The sequence below is a fragment of the Boleophthalmus pectinirostris genome, unplaced genomic scaffold (genome assembly GCF_026225935.1).
Source record: "Boleophthalmus pectinirostris isolate CB_2022bp ecotype Guang Dong unplaced genomic scaffold, ASM2622593v1 HiC_scaffold_22, whole genome shotgun sequence".
Lineage (NCBI taxonomy): Eukaryota > Metazoa > Chordata > Actinopteri > Gobiiformes > Gobiidae > Boleophthalmus > Boleophthalmus pectinirostris.
The window spans coordinates 21,004,103-21,031,455 of NW_026571190.1; the positions used below are offsets into that span (position 1 = coordinate 21,004,103).

At 39.9% G+C, this 27,353-nt stretch overlaps 1 protein-coding gene across 6 annotated transcripts; it reads left to right on the forward strand.

Moving 5' to 3' along the window:
- Window positions 1-27,350, forward strand: tsc2 (TSC complex subunit 2). 6 transcript variants are annotated; one of them, XM_055158592.1, is made up of 42 exons: window positions 1-152; window positions 1,258-1,424; window positions 1,492-1,578; window positions 1,948-2,058; window positions 2,491-2,638; window positions 2,707-2,824; window positions 2,903-2,951; window positions 3,035-3,160; window positions 3,240-3,313; window positions 3,390-3,516; window positions 3,663-3,806; window positions 3,895-4,032; window positions 4,109-4,212; window positions 4,404-4,485; window positions 4,568-4,723; window positions 5,303-5,422; window positions 5,503-5,625; window positions 5,806-5,912; window positions 5,987-6,152; window positions 6,551-6,673; window positions 6,745-6,879; window positions 8,452-8,641; window positions 13,937-14,030; window positions 14,100-14,202; window positions 14,442-14,536; window positions 15,914-16,054; window positions 17,894-18,055; window positions 18,894-19,052; window positions 19,497-19,603; window positions 20,225-20,461; window positions 20,594-20,830; window positions 21,223-21,312; window positions 22,432-22,571; window positions 22,639-23,201; window positions 23,370-23,448; window positions 23,524-23,610; window positions 23,692-23,878; window positions 26,044-26,183; window positions 26,260-26,338; window positions 26,416-26,507; window positions 26,579-26,677; window positions 27,087-27,350. In XM_055158592.1, exons 2-42 carry the CDS (start codon window positions 1,290-1,292, stop codon window positions 27,231-27,233), a joined length of 5,601 nt encoding a protein of 1,866 aa, XP_055014567.1. In that variant the 5' UTR covers window positions 1-152; window positions 1,258-1,289; the 3' UTR covers window positions 27,234-27,350. The 6 variants fall into 6 exon arrangements, with proteins under 6 accessions (XP_055014567.1, XP_055014562.1, XP_055014566.1 ...); XM_055158587.1 differs by lacking the exon at window positions 21,223-21,312; XM_055158588.1 differs by lacking the exon at window positions 21,223-21,312 and having other exon boundaries at window positions 4-152; window positions 1,261-1,424.
- Window positions 27,351-27,353: the final 3 nt, after the last annotated feature.

Below are 27,353 nucleotides of genomic sequence, written 5' to 3' on the forward strand. Positions count from 1 at the left end.
CATTAGTGCCATCCGGTTGAGAAGTGGAGGTCTGATCTTGGACTAGAAAAGCCTCCCAGCTGCAAATGCATGTTCGTATTCACACGGTGTGATGGTTGCATCCAGTTGTAGATAGATATCAAAGTAGCCAAGGCCGACACATCCTGACAAAGGTAAGATCTTTGAGAAAAAGGGGGGCGATGAAGGCGTTGTTTTAAAGCTACCAGACCTTGAATGCCAAATGCTAGCCCTTGAAATACGTAGCTAACGTACAGTAGTGTCATGCATGATATTCTCTTTACGATCTTGATGATCTAGTGGTGTTTTTGGTGGTAAATGCCCTCGTATGGCAGTCTAAATGATGCAGCGCTGTGTTGTTGTTGATTTACTGAACCAACAGAGCAGCCGTTGTCTGTCTGCTCACCTCCCTCCCTCTGTCTTTGTCAAGTCCACATGACAGCACATTTTTCTATCATGCCCCCCAGGTTTACACATTTACAGGCTGGCATTTACACCAGTCTTGTTAACGTGTTAAGCCTAATGTTAATAAACCATTAGTTGGAGTTGGAGATGATGTAGCAACATTTTAAATTAAAAAAACTGTTTATCTTTTCTGATACTGAGAAACAAACTATTTAAATTATATTTAAACCTATCTTTCATTTTTTTTTTAGAAGTAACAAGAGGTTCACAATAATGGAAATATGTGAATGTTATCTAATTTTAAAATGCATTTAGTCACATTAACATGCATGTGATGGTCAAATAACTTTCAACCTGGCTATTTTAAAAATGCACTTAAAATATTCAAACAGATGTGCTAATTTTATGTGTGTTATTAATTGAGCCATAGTAGACTTTGGTCAACTAAAGAAATGTCTTGCTGATCACTGTATTGACTAAATTGGGGACTGTGGCAACAAGTATTTTTATGATCTAAACTTGTATCTCAGTCAGATTCTCACAAAACTCACAAAACGTCAACTACACTGGAGATTTTGCTAAAATGTTTTCTTATTCAGAACAGGTGTACGATACTGTGTATTATATGTAATAAAAAAATCCAATCCATACCTTCCCCCTTCTAATATTGTTTAGTATAAATCCTTTTAAAATAAATAACTTAATTGTTGATTAATACAATTTTCAATTGACTAAAATATTATTGACCGATTTAATAGACTAAAGGTCTAAGGGACTACAGCATCCATTATAAATACTCTTTTGTTGCATTCTAATATTTGTTATAAATCCTATAGTCTTGTCACCTTTTTAAAGCAGCCACCTGCCCTTGCCTGTGCAGTCACACAATGAACAAACAGCCAAGCAAGGAGAGCCTAAAGGAAAAGGTGAAGGGGATTCTGGGTCTTGGACAAACGCGACAACCAACCAAACAGAGTGAATCAAAGCCTTCTGAGTTTATAATTACATCGGAAATTATAAAGGTCAGAAATGATGCATTTTACACTTAGCTTCAAAGTGAAATCAAATTAACATGTTTTTGGTTTGTAGGAGCTACAGCCTGATTGTGGCCTCAACAATCGGGTCAGAATAATGAATCAAGTGTGTGATCTGGCCAAAACAAAAAAGTTTGAAGAGGTAATTGTTTGACCCATTTAGTCAAATTTGGCTTCCATTCAGCTATAATATTGTTGTTTTTTTGTTTAGCTATGACTTTTTATATTGTGATGATGATTAGATTACATTATAGCATAGTATTTGAATGAATTAACTCAAACATTTATTTAATGGAAACAAATATTTGATTGCATTAGGTAATAACGATATAAACAATATCAATGACTACATACTAATGATACTATGTGACTATTGCTGATATAGTAGTCTACAGTCTGTACTATAGTCATACTAGCTGACCTGAACTGTTGTGATAAATTGCGTTTTTAATTTAATTAGTGTGGAACTGTTAAATAATTGTTAAATTAGCATTTAATATATGTGTTATAGCATGCTGTGGAGGCTGTTTGGAAAGCAGTGGAGGATATGTTGACTCCAGAGCAGCCACCTGAGGCCAGACACGCTGTCCTGCAGCTGCTTAGGGCCATCATTCAGGGACAGGTAAGGGTCAAAGAGACTCTTAGAAACAGTGACCAGTGCTTTCATATCTTCTCCCCATAGTCTAAAAACAAGCTAGACTTTAATTTAAATGAATATATTGCATCATACTTTTTTCTTTTTGCACTACGCTACATTAACTTACCACTATTTTAAAATGGACATATTATGCAAAATCTATATTCTTCTTTTAACCATAACTGTGTTTCTTTATCATTTGCATACTCAGTTGTATTTTGTTTGATAAATGCATGTGTGAGTAATTATATTGTGTTCAAGGTTCATTAAATGGAATAAGCTGTTATTCTGTGACAGCTTTATAGAAAAAGAAAATAAATTAATGACAATCTGAACAGCTTTCAAACTGAAACATGATGGTAGTACTGGGTAGCATGAAGATGTAATGTATTACTTATAATCCTTGGCTTTTTGCAGGGGGAGCGACTTGGACCTCTCAGAGCCTTCTTCTTCAAAGTAATTAGAGACTATCAGCCATGCAACGAGGACCTATCAGAGCGACTGGAGGTTTTTAAAGCTTTGACAGAAAATGGGAAAGACATTACATACCTGGAGGAGGACATTGGTAAAGATGGACAGTGAATGTTTGAAAAAATATAGAAAGGTTATTAACTTATATGATGATGTTTTCAGCACGGTTTGTCCTCCTGTGGATGGACATTGGCCTTACCTCTGACTTTCTCCATGTACTTGTCAATATTGTGAAGTTCAACAGCTGCTATCTGGATCAGAATGTTTCAGTCATGGTCCAGTAAGTTTCTACACAGAATTATTACAATTGCAAATGTAGTGAACAAAATCATTCATTCTAATTAATCATTTCATTTAGGAAAATATGTCTTTTGTGCAATCGAACAACCTCCTCTACCGACATTGAAGTCAGTGTTTTCTTCCTCCTATTATGGTCATTATGCAAGGCAATGCTGTTTTTTAATGCTTGTTTTGTTACTCTTGTTTAAAGGTGGCGTTGCAAGTTTTAGATGCAGTCGTATGCTACAACTGTCTCCCTTCGGACTCACTCACCATTTTCATTATTACACTTTGTCGCACTGTTAATGTCAAAGAGTTTTGTGAATCCTGCTGGAAGGTAAATAACATATTTTTATCCCTGTCTCTATGGCACAGATCAAAACACAATCTCACACTCTTTATAATTGTCTCTCCAGTTAATGAGGAAGGTCTTAGGTACTCATCTCGGCCACAGTGCTATTTACACTATGTGTAGAATAATGGAAGAGAGGTGAGTTTTACAGTATCGGTATTAAAATGGTACATTTTTTTTTCTGGTATTAAGTTATTATTGCAAATATCTCCAGGGCATACCAGGAAGATGCTCCGTTGTTGAGAGGAGCTGTATTTTTTGTTGGGATGGCCCTGTGGGGTGCACATAGACTCCCTGCTCTCAAAAACACACCTACCCTTGTCCTGCCATCTTTCTATAAGGTACACATCAAGATGTGACATGAAATATCTCTTTTGTTTGACTGTATCGTTTTGTATTTTTTTGATTGCTATTATATCAATATAAACCAAACAGATATGGATATTGAATTCATAATTTTAATCGTTGCTATTTGATACCTCGTCAGGCAATGTCATGTGCCAATGAAGTGGTTTCATATGAAATCGTCCTGTCCATAACTAGACTCATAAAAAAGTATGGGAAGGAGCTGCAGGTTGTCACATGGGACATTTTACTCAGTATCATTGAGAGACTACTGCAGCAGATCCAGGTATTTGCACAATTGCAGTTCACTCTGTAACTGCCTGTAAATAAAAGTATTAAAATGTGTCTCATTTCTCTTTTTTTCCTTTTTTTAGACAATTGGAAGTGTGGAGTTAAAGGCCATTGTCTATGAGTTGCTGACCACTGTGGAGGAGCTGTATGAGCAGAATGGTTACCATGGCTCCACAGAGAAGTTTTTCAGTCTGGTGGAGAAATGCGCCGACAAGAGATCTGTTGGTTTTCTCTCACTAAACTTTAATTATTCTTTACACTTTGAGCAGATTTGTTAATTGCCTTTCATATTGATAGGATGCATCAGTGCTGACGCTCATATCATACAGAGCTCAGTCCATCCAACCAGCCAAAGATGGGTGGATTCAAAGCCTGCACCACCTCATGGAAAAGTTTTTTAGGTAGAAGTCATTAGGATTCTCTTTTATAATTGAAAACATGCATTCATCTATTATTATTAGTAGTAGCAGTAAACATTCTCCTCCTTGACAACTGTTGTATATAAACTTTTCACTTTCCTTCTTTTGTATTGCCTATTTTTAAGATATTTCTTTTTTGCTTTGTCTGCTGTGCACTTTGATGTCACTCACAGGAATGAGACACGCAGTGTAATAAGGATTAAAGTTCTCCACATCCTCTCCTTTGTTTTGAGTACCAACCGGCAGCTGTATGAGGTCTGCGCATTTTCATAGTCCAATTAGGGTACAAATCATAATATTCAGTTTGTAATATTTTCCGTTTCCTTGTCTCATACAGGATGAGTTGATTGAAATGGTAGTGATTCCTCAGCTTAGTGGGATAGCGGAGGACCGGGACCTGGCTGTGAGGAAACAGGCCACTCAGCTCTTGGTGGATCTGGCTGAGGGCTGCAACACTCACCATTTCACCAGTCTGTTGGATATCATAGAGCGGGTAAAGAGAAATGTACCAGCGTGATCAGGAATGACAGTATGACCACTGATGTAAAAAGGGTATAAGCCACTTTATAAGCATTAAACTTGTATGCATTGACAGTTGAAATCTCCTCTTCACTACTACCTTTGACATTTTTGCTTGCTTTTTAGTTTATTTTTATGCTGTTTTTTTAAGTGATATACAAAATGTATGTAGTATTATTTTTATTATTGGAGTGTTAGTAGGCAGCAATATAGTATTTTGTAGAAGTTGATGTAATTGGAGAAGCAAAAAGTGTAATGTTTCAGATCAGTAATGCAAGATTCAAAATATGATGACTAACCCCCAAAAATTGGAGGGAGTTCTTGGTCAGCAGTAGACAAATCTGTGTGGTGCCATAAGTTATTCTGATGTAATATAACCCAACTAGACGATAACAGCTTTATTTAAAAAAAGGTTACAACATGGATCAATTTATTACATGCAGGTCTGCCTACTTTGCTTGTGGTTGTAGCATTATACTGTAGTATGATCAACGTTAATTTTATAGATGTGTATGCCAAATTATTATTTATTAAGTATACAACTTTTTTGTAGGTGGCCAGTCGCTCTCTGGTGTGTTCAGGACCCTTGGAAGTTTCTGAAAGGGATCTCTCTGCTGAGTCGCCAATGGAGGATGTCCGAACAGCTATCCTTGGTCTCTTGGAAATCTTACAGGTAAGGCAATGTTAATATACAATGCATATTTTAATCTTGGTACAATGTGTTGATCATAAACATTACTATTCTAAATACAGAGTAAGCTTTACAGTCTGCCTGCGAGCCATGCCAGTCGTGTGTATGAGCTGCTTATCAGTCATCTGCAGCTTCACTATAAGAACAAGTACTGCTCATCCACTGCATCCAGTATTCGCCTTCAGGTGAGTCCTTAACACATTTTTTCCCCTCTTGTTTATATTAACCATTACTTCAGGTTTTTTCTAGATATGTTTACATTAAATTTTCTTTGAGTAGGTGTATATTATACATAGAAGTAGGCACAGGATTTATCTAATAAGCTTCACAACTGTCAATAACTAATTTACTTTTTTTTCCCTCAGGTTTTTGATTTCTTTCTGATGATGCGTGCTGACTCTCTTCATCGCATTGGGGTGCCAAATAAAGATGGGGCTATAAGATTCAGTCCATATTGCTATTGTGATGCAGGGTAAAAACCTGTTTGTTACTATTTAAAAGTGTGGTGATTCCCATCTTGCCCAAGTGACCAGATTTTTGTTTTAGGGAGTCAGAGAAACGTGTCAGTGAAAAGAAGCCAACAGGAACAACATCGCCTCCTGCTGGCAGCCCTGCACCTCCGGCCCCCCCACCTCCTGCAGCAGCTTCAGTCCGCACAGCATACCTACCCTATGCACCTGCCTTTAGTGTGCTTCTACAGTGCCTCAAGATGGTATAACTCAGTCCTATTAAAAAAAAATGTGGAAATTAACATTTACAGGTGCAATGTGCAACTTTTCTGGTGAAGGGTCTGCCAAATGCTTTTCATCATGGAGACATTACTGCTTTGTCTGGAATGTTTCACACTATAGCATTATACCTTTCTATCTTCATGGACACCAAACCAGACCAAGTTGCAAAACAGATTTGTGGAGAGGTGACCCCCCCTCCCAGTCAGAATGCCAGTTTTTCTAGGTTTTTATATATATTTTTGAGCTGTTTAATGTCATACTGTGGAACATTCCAGGGACAGCAGCTACAAGCAGGTCATGGACCCCAACCATAAAGTTACACAATGCACCTTTAACATATTTCTATATTTATTTTATGTATTTTTTATATTAATTGCAGGAGACCGATTGGAAGGTTTTGAAGCTTGTCCTTGATAAGTTACCATGGACACTGCAGTACAAAGTGCTTCTGCTCACCTCCCAGTGCAACTTAGACCAACTCTGTTCTCACCTCTGCAGCATGGTACAAAATATTATTTCAAACGATGCAATCACTGACGCACTGTTACTGCAGCATTCACACTTGTCTTGTAGGTGACAGATCGCTTGATCTCTGAACGTTTGAAGAAAACTCCAGAAGGATTTTCTCGAACTGATGTGCAGCTGGCTGTGGTGCCCGTCCTCACTGCCATTACATCCTATCACAACTATCTGGAACAATCCAGACAGGTACTTAAGTATATCATAAACATTAGAATCAAGGGTACAGATGAACATTCCCTTTGACTTTGATTCAGTTATTTGTGATATTTAGTATTGTATATGGTAGGGATGGGCATTCGATGAAATTTTCTTAATCGATCGTCGGAAGAATTAACGATTATCGATTAATCATTAACGTGTTTATATTAAAATGATCATCATTATTATTACTATCTGCACTACTAACCTGCATACATAAATTCAACTTTACGACATATAAGCCGTAACGACTCTAGAGCCACATCAATCCGTTTGAGATTATAATGTGTTTAACGCAGTTTTGAGCAACTCTCACAAAAACGAAACTTAAAACAGCATCGCTAATTTGCATAAACTCAGCGAAGATAAAACTAAAGCTCTTGTGCGCTGATGCGGTCAACTTCTGTTGGATTAAAAGACATGACTCGGTGGAATACAGGTTAGTGTGACCACATTTGCGTTTGTCAAAACCAGGACACCGTACGGGGTGGGAGGTGGGGACTCGTCATTGACATTTGCGCGACTCTCACCTGGCAAAACTTTTTCCCACTGGACACCGAAACATATGTGCTGCTTTGTACACTGTGTACATGGACTCACACTTGTCCCGAACGCAACGGAAAGCGTGGAATTTCTTGTACAAGTCATCCTTAAATACGCATTTGCGTTGCAGACTGACCGACTGTTTGTGTTTACTCGCTCCTTCTGAGTGCAGAGAGACACATGTACGGACCCCTGTTCGGTCACGCTACGCACAGCAACCTACATTCGGTTTGTCAATTAAAATGAACGTAATCGATGAAATTCTTAATGATCAATTATCGATTAATCGATTAATCATGCCCATCCCTAGTATATGGTATTAAATAGGTTTTCTTATCATTGACCATAGTTATAAGGCAGTAATGAAACTAATGACTGTTAGTTTTACTAACTTCAGTCACCTGCTATACGTAAATCAAAGGTCAAATACCAAAATGACATTTAGGCTGCGTTCAGACTGCAGCCTGAAGTGACCCAAATCCGATTTTTTGGCTTCTATGTGACCTGTATCCGATCTTTTAATGACAGTCTGAACGGCACAGATCCGAATTTTTCAAATGCGACCCAGGCCACTTGGATATGTGGTCCTGAATCCAATACATATCCGATCTTTTGACATGCGACTTCAGTCTGAACGGCCAAAGCGCATCCATCCGGAACTGTAAAATCGCTTGGTGCTCAATGCTCGCGACCATATTTGGACAACTTCCGTAAACACAGAGTACGCTCGTTGCGGTTGACGCATGGGGCTGACGTCATCGTGTCCTCCAGTGCGCATGCGGGACACTTTCGGGCCGTTTACCGTTCACACTGAAGTCACAGACAAGTTGCATTTAATTGGAAATGTGAACAACCTCGCAAAAACATCGGATTTCACAAGAAAATCGGAATTGAGCATAAAGCCCTGCAGTCTGAACGTAGCCTTAGTGTGATTCTTTTAGTCAAGTGACTTAGAAGATTTAACATATTTTGTTACTGCTAAAGTATTAACAGTAATTTTTATACATTGCTTTACAGAGGGAGCTGGTTCAGTGCCTGGAGACCGGTCTCATTTATCGCTGTGCCAAACAGTGTGTGGTGGCTCTGACCATGTGCACCGTGGAGATGCCTGACATCATGATAAAGCTACTCCCCGCTCTGATCGTGAAGCTCACCCACATCTCTGCCACTGTCGCCATGGCGTCACCGATGCTCGAGTTCCTCTCCAGTTAGTCCTCACTTTTTAATACACTACTCACCATTGTGATATTCCAAGGCCATTTTGTTTCACTGCATTTTAACCCACATTAAACTCATATAAAAGTATATAAGTATATATATATATATAGAGAGAGATATAGAGATATAGAGAGATATAGAGATATAGAGATATAGAGATATAGAGATAGATATATGTATATAATAGTGCTGTCATGCGATTAAAAAAATTGAGAGATTAATTAATTATGATCTGTAATTAATTAATCTAATTAATCTAATTAATCTCATTTTAATCTCACCTAAAAATTGCTGAGAAAAGCCTTCAATTTGAGGTATTTTCATTTAAATTCATTATTACATTATTGTGGCAGATCAAAAGACTGATATAGTTTAAAAAAAGTGACTTTCTAAAGTCATTTATTGTTTAACAAATCTCTCCAAATTGGCTGTTGAGCCCAAGTCTCCATGAATAAGAAATTGTTTGCTGTAAAGAAGCAAAGACGAGGAAATCTGAACATAATAACTTTTGCCTACTTAAAGACAATAAAAAGTCCAGTCTTTCCTTAACCATATTAAAAATATTATTGATAGAGAAATGCTTTATATACGAGATCACTGGTTTTAGTCCTTGTTTTAGTCCTGGTTTAGACCTGCTTTAGTCCTAGGTTAGTCCTGGAAAGGGTTAGTCCTGGTTTTAGTCCTGGTTTTAGTCCTGGTTTTAGTCCTGGTGTTAGTCCTGGTGTTAGTCCTGGTGTTAGTCCTGGTGTTAGTTCTGGTTTAGTCCTGGTTTAGACCTGGGTTAGACCTGGTTTTAGTTCTGTTTTTAGTTCTGGTTTAGTCCTGGTTTAGACCTGGTTTAGTTCTGGTTTTAGTTCTGGTTTTAGTTCTGGTTTTAGTTCTGGTTTTAGTTCTGGTTTTAGTCCTGGTTTAGACCTGGTTTTAGTTCTGGTTTTAGTTCTGGTTTAGTTCTGGTTTTAGTTCTGGTTTTAGTTCTGGTTTTAGTTCTGGTTTAGTCCTGGTTTAGACCTGGTTTAGACCTGGTTTAGACCTGGTTTAGACCTGGGTTAGTCCTGGACTGGATTAGTCCTGGTTTTAGTCTTGGTGTTACTTCTGGTTTAGAGGCGCACAGGAGGAAGCGCGGTTTGCGCAGCGTACGCGAGAAAACACGATCCACACGGGAGCATGTCGGTGTCCGCGCAGTGTCTACGGAAGGAAACGTGGTCCGCGCGTTCTCAGGTTAATGACGATGATGAAGGTGTGTTTGTGTGTGTTTGTGTGTGTTTGTGTGCGTGTCCCCTCATGTGGCAGGTCACTATAGGACAGTAGTGCAGACATCATGAGTCTATGCAGGTTGTTTTCACCAGTGGCGATATTATATTTGTTATTTTCTTTTATATTTCACATTGGGAGAATAATTTCCAAGACACGAATGTGTTTTTACCTGTGCACTGCTGACTCTGTTCTACTGGCTCTTCGACCTCGTCCATTGTGCGACTGACGCCGCCAACGTTAACATGACGTTTACGTCGCTCTTACTGCGCGCGTTTTGTGTGGGGTTCCGGCAATGAGTGGAATTACCGAAAAAAAAAAAATGTATAAATGTGTTTTTGTGTGTGTGTGTGTTGTCCCAACAACACATAAAAACAGGTTTTATAATAAAGCAACTCGCATACAGAAACGGTAAAGTTAGAGATTAAAAATGAGATTAACGCGATTAAAAAACATAACGCTCTAAATATGACTGTAATTAATTAATCGCAATTAACGCAATAATTTGACACCCCTAATAAATAAATAAATAAATATATATATATATATATATATATACATATACATACATATACATACACACACACACACATACATAAAAAAAAAAAGTGTTTCTCACCTTCCACGGTGGTAGGTCTCTCTCACCCTCATTGAGCTCGGGTCCTCTACCAGAGGCCTGGGAGCTTGAGAGTTCTGCGCAGTATCTTTGCTGTTCCCAGTACTGCACTTTTCTGGACTGAGATGTCCGTTGTTTTTTCCCGGTATCTGTTGTAGCCACTCTTCCAGTTTGGGGGTTACAGCCCCGAGTGCTCCGATCACCACAGGCACCACTGATGCCTTTACTTTCCAGGCTCTCTCCAGCTCTTCCTTGAGCCCCTGGTATTTCTCTAGCTTCTCGTGTTCCTTTTTCCTGATATTACCATCGCTTGGTATTGCGATGTCAACCACCACGGCTCTGCTCTGTTTCTTATCCACCACCACTATGTCTGGTTGGTTCGCCATCACCATTCTGTCAGTCTGTATCTGGAAGTCCCACAGGATCTTGGCTCGGTCATTCTCCACAACCTTTGGAGGTGTTTCCCACCTTGATCCTGGGGTTTCCAGCCCGTACTCTGCACAGATGTTTCTGTACACTATGCCCGCCACTTGGTTATGTCGCTCCATGTATGCTTTCCCTGCCAGCATCTTACACCCCGCAGTTATGTGCTGGACTGTCTCAGGAGCCTCTTTGCACAGTCTACACCGTGGGTCCTTTCTGGTGTGGTAGATCTGGGCCTCTATTGCTCGAGTGCCCAGGGCCTGCTCCTGAGCAGCCAGGATCAGTGCCTCTGTGCTGTCCTTCAGACCAGCCCTCTCAAGCCATTGGTAGGATTTCTTGATATCAGCCACTTCAGTTATGTTCCGGTGGTACGCCCCATGTAGGGGTTTGTCCTGCCATGATGGTCCCTCCAGCACCTCTTCCTCTGGACCCCACTGTCTGAGACATTCTCTGAGCACCTCATCTGCCGGGGCCTTGTCCTTGATGTACTCAAGGAGCTTGGATGTTTCATCCTGGACAGTGGTTCCCACACTCACTAGTCCTCGGCCCCCTTCCTTCCGGCCTGCGTACAGTCTCAGGGTGCTGGATTTGGGATGGAACCCTCCATGCATGGTCAGGAGCTTTCGTGTCTTAACATCTGTGGTCTGTATCTCCTCCTTTGGCCAGCTTACAATCCCTGCAGGGTATCTGATCACTGGCAGGGCGTAGCTGTTGATTGCCTGCACCTTGTTCTTGCCATTGAGCTGGCTTCTAAGGACTTGCCTCACTCTTTGCAGGTATTTGGCCGTAGCCGCTTTCCTTGTTGCCTCTTCGAGGTTGCCACTTGCTTGTGGGATACCAAGGTACTTGTAACTGTCCTCAACGTCTGCTATTGTTCCCTCTGGGAGTGACACCCCCTCTGTGTGGACTACCTTCCCTCTCTTTGTCACCATCCTGCTACATTTCTCAAGCCCGAATGACATCCCAATGTCTGTACTGCAGATCCTTGTGGTGTGGATCAGTGAGTCGATGTCTCGCTCACTCTTAGCGTACAGCTTGATGTCATCCATGTAGAGGAGGTGACTGATGGTGGCCCCGTTTCTGAGTCGGTATCCATAGCCAGTGCGGTCGATTATTTGGCTGAGAGGGTTCAGGCCTATGCAGAACAGTAGTGGGGACAGTGAGTCTCCTTGGTATATGCCACATTTGATGGACACATGTGCAAGTGGCTTCCCCTTGGCTTCAAGGGTGGTTTTCCACAACCGCATCGAGTTCGCAATGAACGCCCTTAGAGTCCTGTTGATATTGTACAGCTTCAAGCACTCAGTGATCCATGTGTGTGGCATTGAATCATAGGCTTTCTTGTAATCAATCCAGGCAGTGCACAGGTTGGTCTTACGGGTTCTGCAGTCGCGGGCGACTGTTCGGTCAACCAGGAGTTGGTGTTTGGCTCCCCTGGTGTTTTTGCCGATACCCTTCTGTGCTGCGCTCATGTATTGATTCATGTGCCCACTTATCTTAGCCGCAATGATGCCTGACATGAGCTTCCATGTTGTGGAGAGACAGGTTATTGGCCGATAGTTGGATGGGACTGCACCCTTTGAAGGATCCTTTAGGATCAGGATCGTACGCCCTTGGGTTAACCATTCAGGGTGAGTCCCATCCCTTAGCAGCTGGTTCATTTGTGCTGCCAGGCGCTTGTGGAGGGCAGTGAGCTTCTTTAGCCAGTACGCATACATATATATATATATATATATATACACAGTGTTGGGAAGGTTACTTTTAAAATGTAATCCCCTACAGATTACACACCCCAAAATGTAATTTGTAACGTAATCCATTAAATTACTTAAAGTGAGTAACGTAATCTGATTACTTTGGATTACTTGATATTGTCATGTTTTTTTAAACGACATGAATGTAGCAACCACATCCTCAAAATTCTTGTTTGTTGTCTTCAAATTGTCTGAACCCAAGTCTCCATGAATAAGCAACTGTTTGCTGTAGAGAAACAAAGACCAGGACATCTTAATATAAGAGGTTTTGTCTGTTAAAAGACAGTAACAAGATAAGCCTTTCCTTCACCAGATTAAAAAATATTATTGATAGAGAAATTATATGAGATCACCTTAAATTATGTCAACCTACTGTTAGGTGTCATGTTGTTTAGACCTGGTCTAGACCAGGTCTTTAGTTCTGGTTTAGTCGTGTTTTAGTCCTAGTTTAAACCTGGTTCAGTCCTGCTTTAGTCCTGGTTTAGTCCTGGGTTAGTCCTGGTTTAGTCCTGGTGTTAGTTCTGGTTTAGAGGCGCACAGGAGGAAGTGCGGTTTACGCGAGAAAACACGGTCCACACGCGGCGCACGAGACGGCGGTGTCCGCGCTGTAACTACGGAAGGAGACGTGGTCCGTGGGTTCTCAGGTTGATGACGATGATGAAGGTGTGTGTTTGTGTTTGTGTGTGTGTGTTTGTGTGTGTTTGTGTGTGTGTGTCCCCTCATGTCGCAGGTCATTATAGGACAGTAGTGTAGATATTATGAGTCTATGCAGGTTGTTTTCACCAGTGCCAGTAGCTCCGGTTTCACATTTAAGTTTGTAATCCACTTATTTCAGCAAAGTAACTGTAATCCAATTACCACTCATTGAAACAGTAACTGTAACGGAATACAGTTACTCATAATTTGTACTCTGAGTACGTAACGGCAGGTACATGTAATCCGTTACTCCCCAACACTGTGTGTGTGTGTGTGTGTGTGTGTGTGTGTGTGTGTGTGTGTGTGTGTGTATATATATATATATATATATATATATATATATATATATATATATATATATATATATATATATATATATATATATATATATATATATATATATATATATATATATATTCATTAATTGCAAAACACCAAACTGACAATTGTTTGCCAGGAAACAGATCTATCTGCTGAATTATTGTTATTTTCACTAGTAATAACTAAAGAATTTATATTAACTTGAATGCTTTCTTTGTTTTAGCTTTGGTCCGCCTTCCCCATCTTTATGCCAACTTTGTAGCTGAGCAGTATGTTAGTGTGTTCGCCATCTCGCTGCCTTACACAAACCCATCCAAGTGAGTGCCCACACATGTAAAGCCACTGTATCATCCTCTATGACATGCTTTAACTGTTGTGCTTTTTAGGTTTAACCAGTATATAGTTTCTCTTGCCCACCATGTGATTGCCATGTGGTTCATCCGCTGCAGACTTCCATTCCGCAAAGACTTTGTGCAGTATATCACAAAGGTACAACTCACTTTATTAGAATTTGAAAGCATTTTGTTTCAAATGGTAAGTGTAGTCAGAGTATTTCAGTCACTTAAAATGGCTTAAATTATCTGTGCCAGAAAAAAATGAATGGATGTTGGTGTCTTTGACAGTTTCACCCCAATTTCCTGCTGTTCAGCTCTGTATGTTTCCTTAATTCCTTGATTTGGTTGAGCTATTGTGTAAAATCATTATTGAATTATGTATTTTGTTTTTAGGGTCTTCGATCCAATGCCCTGCTGCCATTTGATGATAGTCACGAACAAAGCTCATTTCGTGCCAGAAGCACAAGCCTCAATGAAAGGCCTAAGAGGTAAAGTAAGCACATTGTTTTAAACATGTATCTCTTTGAGAGACATTGTGGTCTATGGTAAAAATGTTGGGTCCCAGTATCCTGATGCTGAAATGACTCCTTAGGTTGCCATGGTGATTATTACATTGTTTTTTTCATTCATTTTTGTTGTTTATTATTATCACATGAATCGCATGCAATTCTCAGAAGCCATCACTTTATTTGGGATTGTTTCATTTATGTTTTAACTTCTTGAGGGTAATTTGAAAAACTTAAAAATTCCATTGTTTTTATTAGAACAGACATTTCCCATTTAAGTATGCTTCATTTTACTTTTTGTCAAATTCAGTACACTATCACACATTCATTGCTGGTTCAAAAATATACCAGGAAGTTTAGTGTCACTTTATTAAGACCTTTACCAATATCCTACGTATATAAATGTGCAGTAAATGTAAATGTGATTAAAATGCTTTAGCAACTTTATAGATATAAACAGCCATGCTATTCATATACACATACAACATCTCAAATTCATTTTAGCCCTCTAGCCTTTCTGTCAGCCTTTGCTTCATCATCAGTTTTTGTGGAATCCCTATTGTTTTATGTGTTGTTGCTATATTTTGGTTTGGAGAACTGTATATGAATATAAAATACATATAAAGCTGAAAAATATAGACTGCTACTACAAAGGTCTACTCAAAATACTACATACATCTTAGTTCTTATGAATATTTTTATATAGCTGCTGTTCTTCAACCCAAAAGTTTAACCAGTTTGTTTTCAGTTTGTCGTCATCCCTGTGTCTTAACATCATCCAGGCCAGAGTACATCCCAACCTCTATGACTTCTCTTGACTTCTTCAGCTTCTCTATGTACCTGCTATGTTAAATGATATTAATATTATTTTGTTGCTCTCCTGAATACCTGTGTGTATTTTCTTTTCTGGATATTTGTACCTTCTGCTCTAGCTTGTTCTTCAGTTATTCTTACTCCACTCTTGTGATTTGACTCATTGTGTTCACTGCTGTTAATTTTCACCTTGTTTTTTTTTTTCCTTTCGACTACTCATTTGACCCCTGCCCTGCCTCCTGCAATTGGGTGCTGCCTTGTGGTTTTGGGGCGGGGTGGTCGTTGTGTCATCCTGGATCCTTTCCTCCATTGCTTCCCCATTGCCTCCTCTGTGAAACCTGCCTAACCCCTATATGACCTCTATATGACCTATATGACCTCTATATGACCTATATGACCTCTGTATGACCTCTGTATTACTCTTTTGCTAACGGGTTATTCCTGGCCCCTCCTGGTTCATACACCACAATGCCCCCAAATGCCAAAATCCCAAAAATACTCCCCTATGATGCCCACTACCACCTACCCCTTACCACCACACACCAGTTTGCGGGCGGCTAAAGTGGCAAAGGCAGCAGCAGTGGCAGTTGCCAATAGCCAGTCTCCTGTTAAAGAACTGAGGGACCTGTCCGCCATGGATGCTTTCCGGTCCCGCAGCATCAGCGTCTCCGATCATGCGGTCCGCAGGTTAGACCAAGGCCTTATGGGTAAAAAAAACCCCTAAACAATCAGTCAACTGTAATTCAGACACTCCTTACTTCCTCCACGGGACGGGCGATGGGTTAGGGGCAATGTCTTGCTGAGCCGTGAGAGAGTTATGGTGGCTCTTTTGGATGGGTGGTGCATGCTGGAGGAAGATTTGTGTCTATTATTTTTTATTTTTTGGGCTGCTTTCAAAAAAATCCTTTTTGTTTTGCTTTGCATGTCGCTTTTACGGACATCACTGTGATCCATGTTTTTGCCTTTTTTAATTTGGTTTAATGTTTTTTTGCCATGTATATTTTTAATGTTTGACTAACATATGTTTTTTTTTGGAGAGTTCAACATAATACAAATGTCACTCAGGGTGGTGTGTTTAATTTAAACAGATGCAGTTTTATCACATCTAGCTTGCTTTTTGTGTTGCTCCATTTCACCTGCTATATGACCATGGCAATCTCATAGTGTGGGAATTAGGGACTTTCCAGGGTGAATGGATGGGGAATTTGAATATATTTTTTCATATTATTGATTATCCCGACATAACTGCACAAACAAATACTAGCTTCATATCCTATTGCTTGTCTCTTTGCCTGGCTTCTTTCAGTTCAGTGACTAATACATGCAACATTGCAGTTGTCAATACTGTCCATAAGGTGGCAACAGTTGTCTTTACAAAAACTAAAAAAATTGAACTGGAAACAGCTGCAGTGTTGTATTTGATCAGCTAAAATACTAAATGGCTGCTTGCAAAAGGACTGATATGTAAACTTGTGATCTGTAGACAACATGGCCACAGTCAGGTATGGACTATCAATATGTTGAATTCAAAATTGAATTTTCATACTATTTAAAAAAATTAAACCATGAAATGTGTTTAAAACATCAACATCCCTGACTGTGGTCATGGTCATCTTTTTTGAAAGAACATATCGCAGTATAAGTGGTAAGTATACAGTTTGTTTTAAATGTGTTACATTTTAGTCAAGTCACACACTGGCACCAACTCAGAGTGGTTGTTTCCTGTTGAATTTAAATCAGACAATCTGAAGAGTACATAGTGCTCCAACTTCTGTCTTTAATGTCCAGATGTACCAAAGTGCATTTCATGGTTATAGAAATGCAGAAAAAAAAAAATAAATAAAATAACCAAACATTTAACTGATTAGTTGAACAGTTAGTTGAATTACTATAATACTTTTGTTTGATATGATTTTTCCTTCTAGTTTTCTGTTTGTACTCTCTTTGTACTCGCCTGTCTCTAATAGACAACTAGACACATCTCAGCTTGAGTCTTTTAAATGATTCATTTTGTAACTGATGTAAATTGTGAGAAGCTATCTATCACTCTCTCCTTTTTATTTGTACTGGCATACAGGCCACTGCATTTACCTCTTACTTTTAATATGGATGTTAACATCTGTAGCAAATGTGTATTTCATTTGCCTGTGAAGCACATTAGTGGTTGTTGTGGATACAGAGAGGTTGAGTGCACTTGAGAGGCTCCAGAACGTCCATTAGCGCAAGACTGTTGTTATTGCTCATCAAAATATCATTGCCTTTATTCAAAATTTAATTATTCACCCTCCTGAGACCACTTTGAACTAGTTCCAGTTTGCTGATTTTATGTCATACTTATTGTACATATCTTCTATATAAGATGTTGCATGTGTCTCGTTGAGTGATCAAACCTTAAACTGTTCTTGACAATTTGCATGTTTGTGGGTAACTAATCCATCAATTTGAAGTACATTATCAGTGCATGGCTACCTTTATGGTGATATTTAATATAATATGCTGTTGAACCACCACTTTGTGCTTGTACAGGATGCACACATCGACCACTACCTGCAGTTTGGGCTCCGCTGATGAGAACTCTGTGACTCAGGCGGATGAGGGGCTGAAGACGGTCCACCTGGAGCTCACGGAGACCTGCCTGGACATGATGGCACGCTATGTCTTCTCTAACTTCTCTGCTTTACCCAAGAGGTCTGTGCACTGTACTTAGGTAGTTTACATACTGATCCAGCACAACATGACCATCAACACTACCAGTGATGTCACGATATGAAACTGTATATAATTTTTTTTTCAGTATCTACACTTCAAATGATAAATGAGTATCTCATTTTGATTTGATGCTAGTCTTAGGATAATAAATTTAGTATAGAATTAGAAGGTTTCGTGTATCAAACATTAGTTTTAAAAACTTTTTACTGCACAGTAATTTTTATATTTTTAAAAGGTAATTGACTCAAAGAACTGGATTAACTTTAGTCCTAGGTTAAAGCAGACCTCATGTGGCCTTTGTGAGTGTTTGACTAGAAGAAGAGTTTTGGTAGATAAAATCCATCAAAAGACATGCACAAATTTTCAAAATCAGTAAATATTCAAACAATGAAATAATATTCACGGCATAAACAATTTACATCGTTCCTCTTCTTTCTATGAAGAAAGTCATTCACTGAGATTGTTTAATCAAACGGCGGTGTCTTTTATTTGTGTCGTGGTCAGGGCAATTTATCTGAAGCTTTCAATGTTTTTTTTTCATTCTTGAAATATTGTCATTTGTTTCATTTTTATAGAAACTTTGGATTAGACTTTTTTTTTAAAGATCCACAAAGTAACAACTGAGTGCTTCCATAAATCTTATTTTGGAATTCAGGTCTGGTGTGATGGGGGCTGAAAAGTGCCAGGGCGTGTCTTCCTCTAGCCAAACATTTAAACATTTCTTATTTAGGTTCATTACCATGGCAAAAGCGAAGTGGGCGCTTCTCACGGTTTCATAGGTCAGAATAGGGATACATCAATATTGTGTGTTTTTTAGGTCTCCCATTGCTGAGTTTCTTCTCGCTGGAGGTCGCAGCATGACGTGGCTTGTTGGCAACAAACTGGTTACCATAACGACCAGTGGAGGGGTCCGGACACAAGCTCTTCTGGGTTTGGACATGAATGAGCACCTGGGTGGAGGAGGGGAGATGACCAGGTGAGGATCACATTGTCCACATTATACCATTATTTTGACATAAATATCCTTGTAGTAGCATGTTGTACTGTATGAATCTAACAAAAGGAAAGTTTATTTATTTATGTAAACATTTGTGTTAATAAAAGCATGTACTTTGTATACGACAAGTGAAATATTTATTTTGACTCGTAGCTTTTAAAATAGACTAGTTGACAGTAATTCTATACAATATGTTGTGTGTGTATGTATATGTACACACACACACACACACACACATATATATATATATTTATTATATATATATATATATATATATATATATATATATATATATATATATATATATATATATATATATATATATATATATATATATATATATATATATATATATAATATTTTTATATATATATAATATATATAAATTTTTTATATATATATATTATTTTTTTTCATTTTCAGGTCAGATCCGTCTCTGCACACCAGAATAACGAAAGAGGCTCCAGCCAAACTAGAGTCCCAGTCAAGCCAACAGCAGAACAGACGCATTCGTGTCCGCTCCATATCAGGTAATGAGATTGAGGTGGCTCTCTGATAAGTCAGAACAAAGCTTTTATTTTTCAGGGCATAATCGCTTCTTGGCTTTGTGTTTTACTGATGTTGTTGCCAAGAAATTTCTTAAGTCTTATTATTGCTCACATTTATCTTTTACTTACTTATTTTACCTATATTTAATTAAGTTGTCATGTTTTGAAAATGCCTTCTTGAACTCTGTACAACATTGCAGATTTTAGGTCTTTTGGATATGGCTTTTTATTAAACTTAAATGTTTTTTAATGTCTCCAAAAAGATTTAACATTTTGATCCAGATAAATTGTGTTATGATGGACTTTGTTTACTGCAAGCTTGAAGCTTTGATGATAGTAATGTGCAGATGAACAGTGTATAGATTTTATATATATGAGCTTCTAAGCATTTCTCCTCTTCTATAGTTGCATAGTAAAGCACAGATTTAACATAAAATTTACCTACTGGGGTAAAAACATTAAAATGGTATTATCGTAGTCATCATTACTTTTGCCAAAATTATCACTGAGTTTTTAGTAATCCAACCTTAGCAAAAAGAGAAGGCCTGTACTTGGCATGGCACATTTCCGGCAAACACTATGCTCATTCCTGCTTTGTTACAGGTGGACATGCGCTCCGAGCTGGTCCAGCTCAGAGTCTTAGCCCTCTGGTGTCCCCCTCTGAGGGTGAGTTAGCTGCCCCTCTCTCGCCCTCAGCAGGACCACCTCTGGAGGGTCTGGGACCTCCCTCCTCCACCACATCGACTGCTCCTCCTCCACTCAAAGACCACCCCAGTCTGGCAGAGTTCGTGCCCATGCTCACACAGGGCTGGGCTGAGATCTTCATTCGCCGCCCATCTGGTATGCAAGAAACCAAAAATAACGTTTTCACTAATCTGTATATTGTTTAAGTTAATAAGAGTTGCTTCTTCAAATGCACATGAGGTTCATTCATGCTTATAACAATGATTTATGTGAGTCTTTTATCTCCAGGGAACACGAGCTGGCTCATGTGCTTGGAGAACCCTCCCAGTCCGTTCTCCTCTGAGCTGGGGAACATGCCTCTGCAGGAGCTGTCCAGTGTGCTGATGTCCATGGAGGGTGTGAAGGAACCCCCCGCTCAAACGGCCAGTGCCCCGGCAAGCACCACCGCCCCAGCTCCTGTGTCTGAACCTCAGGCACTTGGCAGCGTCTCAGGGAAGGCCAACCTCATCCAGCGCTCCAACACGGGTGAGCACAGAACTGTCAGACGCGCATTACACTGTACACAGTGTATAATGCATGAGTGCATCTTCTGCCTGAGTACATGCCTCTGATGTTATTTAATGGACTGAGAGAAGTGCTATTCTCTGCTGGATCTCCTCTGGATAAGAACACAAGGCTCATTGAGCGCCTTTCTCTGGTCAACATAATTGTTTTTAGGGTCATGTCTTTTTTCAGTTGCTATAAGCTCATGAATTCATCAATTCTTTAAACATCAATCATTCATTTTAATTTGAAAGTCTTCTTTTTACTTTCTTCTTTATCCCCATTGCCTTTGAGCACTTTATTCTGATTCATTTCAATGTTTTTGATCTTCTTTCATGCTGGTTTATGGTTTGCTGTAACGCCTGCGGCTGCAGTGGGCGGCTCTCTATGGTCTCTGGGTCAGGGCTCGGTCCCCCCGGGACCCCTGGGCCCGGGCCGGCTGCACAGGAGCATTTCCTGGGCAGGTACCGTGCACTTCCTGTGCCACTGACACCCCCGCCCGTTTAGTGTGTCCTCCTGTACAATAGAGGGTATCGGCACACTGCAACATCACTTGGCCATAAAAATCATGTGTGACTTCAACCAGTGACTAGATCTATAGTTCGTCATTGTGACTTCATTCCACCTGCATTGTATTTAAAAAAAAAAAAAATCTATTTAATAGTTTCTGATAAACATGCTGTCTACAAAGGGTGTTTATTCTAATTCCGTGCCAGACCTTGATATTTAATATTTAATTTATGATGAACTTATAAAAATGTCAATGTATTTCCCGAATGGCCTCTTTGTGCAGCTAAAGTGACAGGTGTGTACCTGCACCATCAACATGTCAGTCAATCTATAGTACTCGGTTTATATAAAGTAGCTTGTAAAGGAGAGAATAAACATATGATTATTAATAATAAATAAATAAAGCCATTTGAACACACTAAAGGAAAAGTTGAAAGTGTGCGACTACGGGGTTTCTGCTCATGTGTTAGGGGGCTGTAACAAGTGATGCTCAACATTGGCTTGCAGTTTGTTGTATCAATCCTTAAATAATATATGGACTGCGTTTGATTTTTTGTAATATCTGCTTTTTGTCTATAATTTTCCTGAACTCTAACTCTTGTCTTGGTTAAAAAAAACTTTTAGTGATTCCTAACCTCACACTGATATTATCAACAGAAAAGCCTGGACATTATTAAACTAATTGTAATTTGGGTTTTGGAGGTTTTGAAATTATAGTCTGGGCAGTTGATGGAGTAGCTGCAGCGTGTTCGAGTAAACTAATCAGGCAAAGCAGTGCATGAAGGAAATCAATCAGAATAGCAGAGCCACATAGTGTATTGATCTGTCTGTCTCCAGTGTGTGCTTAAACGCTGGTCTCTGTAGGCGCTGGATTTGCTGCTGGTCTGTCAAATTTTTAACATTTCAATCAATAATGCATGCAATTTTCGTTTCTGTTTTCATGATTTTACCACTAGACTGTCTACTGTAATATAGATTGTGAGTGAAGTGCTGAGATGCTAAAATCTATTCTGACATAGTGAATGTCGTGTTTACTATTTGTTCTACGGATAACATCCCTTGTGCCGTTGTAGATTCTGTGGTAGTGCTGGACGGAGTTTCAGGGGTCACTGCACCTCGTGCCGATTGGCTTGAGACTGAGGAGTTTGAGGCCATGCCCTCTGATCCCATCTTTATGGCTACAGACACAAAGAGCCATGGGACGCTCAGCCGGGTGTGTGACAGAGAAATATTCTTGTCTAGTTTTATATAAAACTCTAACTCTCCCCTTTCTGCTCCAGTCATCTTCTACCTCCAGTCAAGATGATGAGAAGTCCACTCTGGAGGAGGTCAGTGAGGGGGCCATTCCCATAGACCAGCCCACTGTGGGAGCGTCCACTCCGGGACAGGGACCAGAGCTCCCCTTTCAGACACACAGTCAGTCCCAGGGCCATGGCCTGAACAAGTCCAGCTCTTCTCCAGAGCTCCAAACACTGCCTGAGGCATTTTCCAAAGCTGCTCTAGAGTCTGACGCCAGAGACTCATCGCGGCCAAGAGCGCCCTCTGATGGTAAACCCCCGCTACATTTGGACAAGGACAAAGAGGCTGTTAATGGACTGGGACAGACCTCAGAGGGTCCAACTGTAGTATCGTCCCAAAGTGTAGGGTCCAAGATGAGGTTGGAGTTCCCCACAGCAGCAGCGTCTCAGGGCTCCATCTCTCCAGGAGGGGGCCACCGCCCAAGGGGCCACACCATCTCTGTGTCTGCCCCCTCATCTCGCAGAGAGAGGCGCACTGACCGGGACTCATATCAGAGCCGCTCTGGACCTAGCAACTCAGAGAAGATGTCTGGACTCAGTCCAAGGTAATGCCGTCAACCAGAAGTAAACAAACTAAACTAAACTAAACAATAAACCATAAACTGAATCTGATACTTGAAGTTGGCTTCCTTCTGACTTGTTTAACCACCAAATATTTTTAGGAAAATTATTTTATATTACTGAATTAAATGATTTCTTCTTGTTTGCTCCAGTTTTGTTTTTCTTCAGCTTTATCACTCTCCTTTCTTTGGGAATGAAGCCAACAAGCCCCTGCTGCTTCCCAAAACTCAGGTCAGGCAACTTCCCACATACAGCTGGTTTTGATCAATTAGGCTATTTAATTATTGTATTAATTAACAATTTCAGGTGATTGACCGTGCTGTGAAGGTTCTGGACCAAATGCCCCCATATGACACCCATAAGATTGGAGTGGTGTTTGTAGGGGCTGGTCAGGTAAAGATCATGCTTCATCTGCAATTATAATTGCTGGAACATTTCCTTTTAAACCTCTGCGCTCTTTTTTTTATTTTTTAGGTAAACAATGAGGTGGCCATTTTGTCAAATGAATATGGCTCTAACCGCTATGCCGCCCTTCTCACTGGCCTGGGTAAATTAATCCATCTGAAGGACTGTGACCCAGACCAGATATTTTTGGGTGGACTGGATCAGTACGGGGATGATGGAGAGTTCACCTACTGCTGGCATGACGACATTATGCAAGGTACATTTTATGGAATTTTCATAGTTGCCCCACCTAGGGATGGGCATGATTAGTCGATTAATCGATAATTGATCATTAAGAATTTCATCGATTGCGTTAATTTTAATCGACAAACCGAATGTAGGTTGCTGTGCGTAGCGTGACCAAACGGGGGTCCGTACATGTAGCTTTCTGCACTCAGAAGGAGCGAGCAAACACAAACGGTCAGTCCACCTGCAACGTACTGAAGTGCATATGCGTATTTAACGATGACTTGTACAAGAAATTCCACGCTTTCCGTTCCGGTCGGGACAAGTGTGAGTCCATGTACACAGTGTACAAAGCTAGGGTGACCAATCGTCCCTTTTTCCCCGGACATGTCCGTATTTTGCGTCCTGTCCTGGGCGTCCGGGTTTTTTTTTTATAAAGTGATGCAAATGTCCGGGTTTTCAGTACCGTTCATTGGGGGCATTAAACTGAGCGTCTCTCTTAGTTCTCTGTGACTCAGAAGGAGTGACAGACACAAACAGTCGGTCAGTCTGCAACATACCGAAGGACAAATGCGCATTTAACAATGACTTGTACAAGAAATTCTTCGTTTTTCGTCCCGGTCGAGACAAGTGGGAGGCCATATGCACAGGTTGAGAAGTGAGAGTACAGTGTCCCTCATTTATCGCGGGGGTTACGTTCTAAAAATAACCCGCGATATATATATATTTTTTTAATTATATCTGTTTTAAGTCTGTAAAACCCCTCACCACACACTTTATACACTTTCCTTAGACAGGACAGGTGCAACCCTTTTTACATCCTTCTTAAAACTTATTGCTGCTGTCGTCCTTTTGTTATTTTCCTCCTTCTTTATGTAACGAACTGAAGATTCATTTATTCCGTAATGGAGCCAACAGCGCAGAGTCCCGCACGGGTCCATTTTTGGAGACCCCCAGTACAACACTGCACCCGCGAGTACAGGACCACACCTGCCCGTTAACCCGAGATTATATCAAACTTTTGCGCTGCCTACGCCACGGACTGAACCAACACTAAACCAGGACTAACCCAGGACTGAAGAGGAGGACTAATCCATGACTGAACTAGGACTAAACAGGACTAAACCAGGACTAAACCAGAACTGAAACAGGACTCACCGTCAGGACGGGCTTGGAGGTGACGCAGGAGAAAGGACCGGCTCAGCTCTGCACCTTACAGAGTTAAACGCGGCAATTGCCCTATCGCGCTTTGCGGACAAACTGCTTGGCCTTCTCTTTCTTAAATCCAAGATTAGTCCTGCTTTAGACCTGGTTTAGTCCTGACCCACCTGTGTGTAATTACTACCCGCCTGTAATACACAATACGCGTTCATACGCTGTAAAAAATTGCACAAAAAAAAAAAATCTGAGAAATCCCCCCCCCAAAGGTGTCCGGGTTTTCACAAACGGAAATATGGTCACCCTAACAAAGCAGCATATATGTTTGGGTGTCCAGTGGGAAAAAGCCTTGCCAGGTGAGAGTAGCGCCATGTCGATGACGAGTCCCCACCTCCCACCTCCTGTACGGTGTCCTGATTTTGACAAGCGCAAATATGGTCACACTAACCTGTATTCCACTGAGTCGTGTCCTTTAATCCGACAGAAATTGTCCGCATCAGAGCACAAGAGCTGTAGTTTTATCTTCGCTTAGTTTATGCAAATTAGCGATGAGGTTTTAAGTTTTGTTTCTGTGAGAGTCTAGAGTGGTTACGGTTTATTTGTCGTAAAGTTGAATTTATTTATGCAGATTAGTAGTGCAGATAGTAATAATAATGATGATCATTTTAATATAAAAACATTAATGATTAATCGATAATCGATCGTTAATTCTTCCGACGATCGATTAAGAAAATTTCAATGCCCATCCCTAGCCCCACCTACCTTTGGGACTGAATATTTTACAAACATTGCCCATGTGTTCCCCCCATGTTAAACCTATTCAAATGCATGTCCATATTAAAATGAACAAATAAATGGGCCATATTTAAGAATAAGTACTTTGTGTATTGTTTGTATTCCATCTTGACTTATTGTGAAGTTTAGAACTTTATTGTTTTTAAACTTAAGCTCTAATTTTATTTATTTACTTAGTACTGATATAAAACTGTGCTTTATCACTTTAGTTAATGGATTTACTTTAAAGTTCTGTTTTTGCAGCCATCTTCCACATTGCCACACTGATGCCGAACCGAGAGAGTGACAAAGGTTGCTGCAACAAAAAGCGTCACATTGGCAATGATTTTGTGATGGTGGTTTACAACGACTCTGGGGAGGAATACAAGCTGGGCACAATAAAGGTTGGTAAAGCACACTTTAATTGTATTGTTCATCGGTGATCATTTTTCTTTTAAACATTTTCTCATTTGTGCTCAGGGTCAGTTTAACTTTGTAGAAGTAATAATAAAACCTCTTGATTATGAATGTAATCTTGTGACACTCCAGTGCCGCAAAGGTAATGTCATAATTTCTGCATTGTAAGTGGGCCTGTACAGTTTCTACAGTCAGTATCAACATATTTGGTTATTTCAGACTTGGAAGGGTTAGTGGACACAACAGTTGCAAAAATTGTGTCCGATCGCAACCTTCCCCTCCTCGTGAGACAGATGGCTCTACATGCAAATGTGAGTCTATAATCATTTTGTGTATTTGCTTTAGTTTAAGAGTTCCAACCTAAACTGTTGTGTTTTCTCAGATGGCATCTCTGGTTCATCAGTACAGAGCCAACCCGTCTGATGCTTACGCCTCCAAGTGGCTGGCCAGACTGAGGCATATCAAGCGCATTCGGACAAGGGTAAAACACCAAAATCACTATCAATTAGGAACAAAAAAGTTTGTGGGAAACATGAATACAGAATATTTTATTTTGTTTGCTTTTGGGTGGTTGATTTGATTGGTTAATGAGACTTTAAGTTTTTGAGCCAAAGTTCAAATGACTACATTTATAACATTGTGAACTGGGAGGTTAATTTTTTATATTGATCCTAGTGTAGCAATAGCAATGTTCTGTATATACAATTGCAACAACATATTTTGTCCTTTTTGATACCATACCTGGTCATTTCCACATAAGCCTAGACCCTAGATTTATGAAGACATTTTTAGGTATCCATGGACAACACAGTGGCAGCCCTAGGTCCAATGGACCTAGTTACTGTAGGCTAATTATTTATTAATGCCTAATTATATTTACTATGTCCCAGGCTCAGGAGGATATCCAGTCCCGCTCCACACCGGGCATCTCACTAACACAGGGCCACTCGCAGAAGTCTGTCCAACAAAACCCTGAAGCTGCAGGTCAACGAAAGAGACTGGTTTCAACGGTTGATGATTTTACAGATTTTGTTTGACAAAAACACTTAATGTTTGGATGATGTCAAGATGAAATGCTTACAGTAGTTTTGATATGAACTTACTCAATCGAAAATCAGCAACAAATATTTAGGCTTCTGAAATAAAAAAAAAGTGAA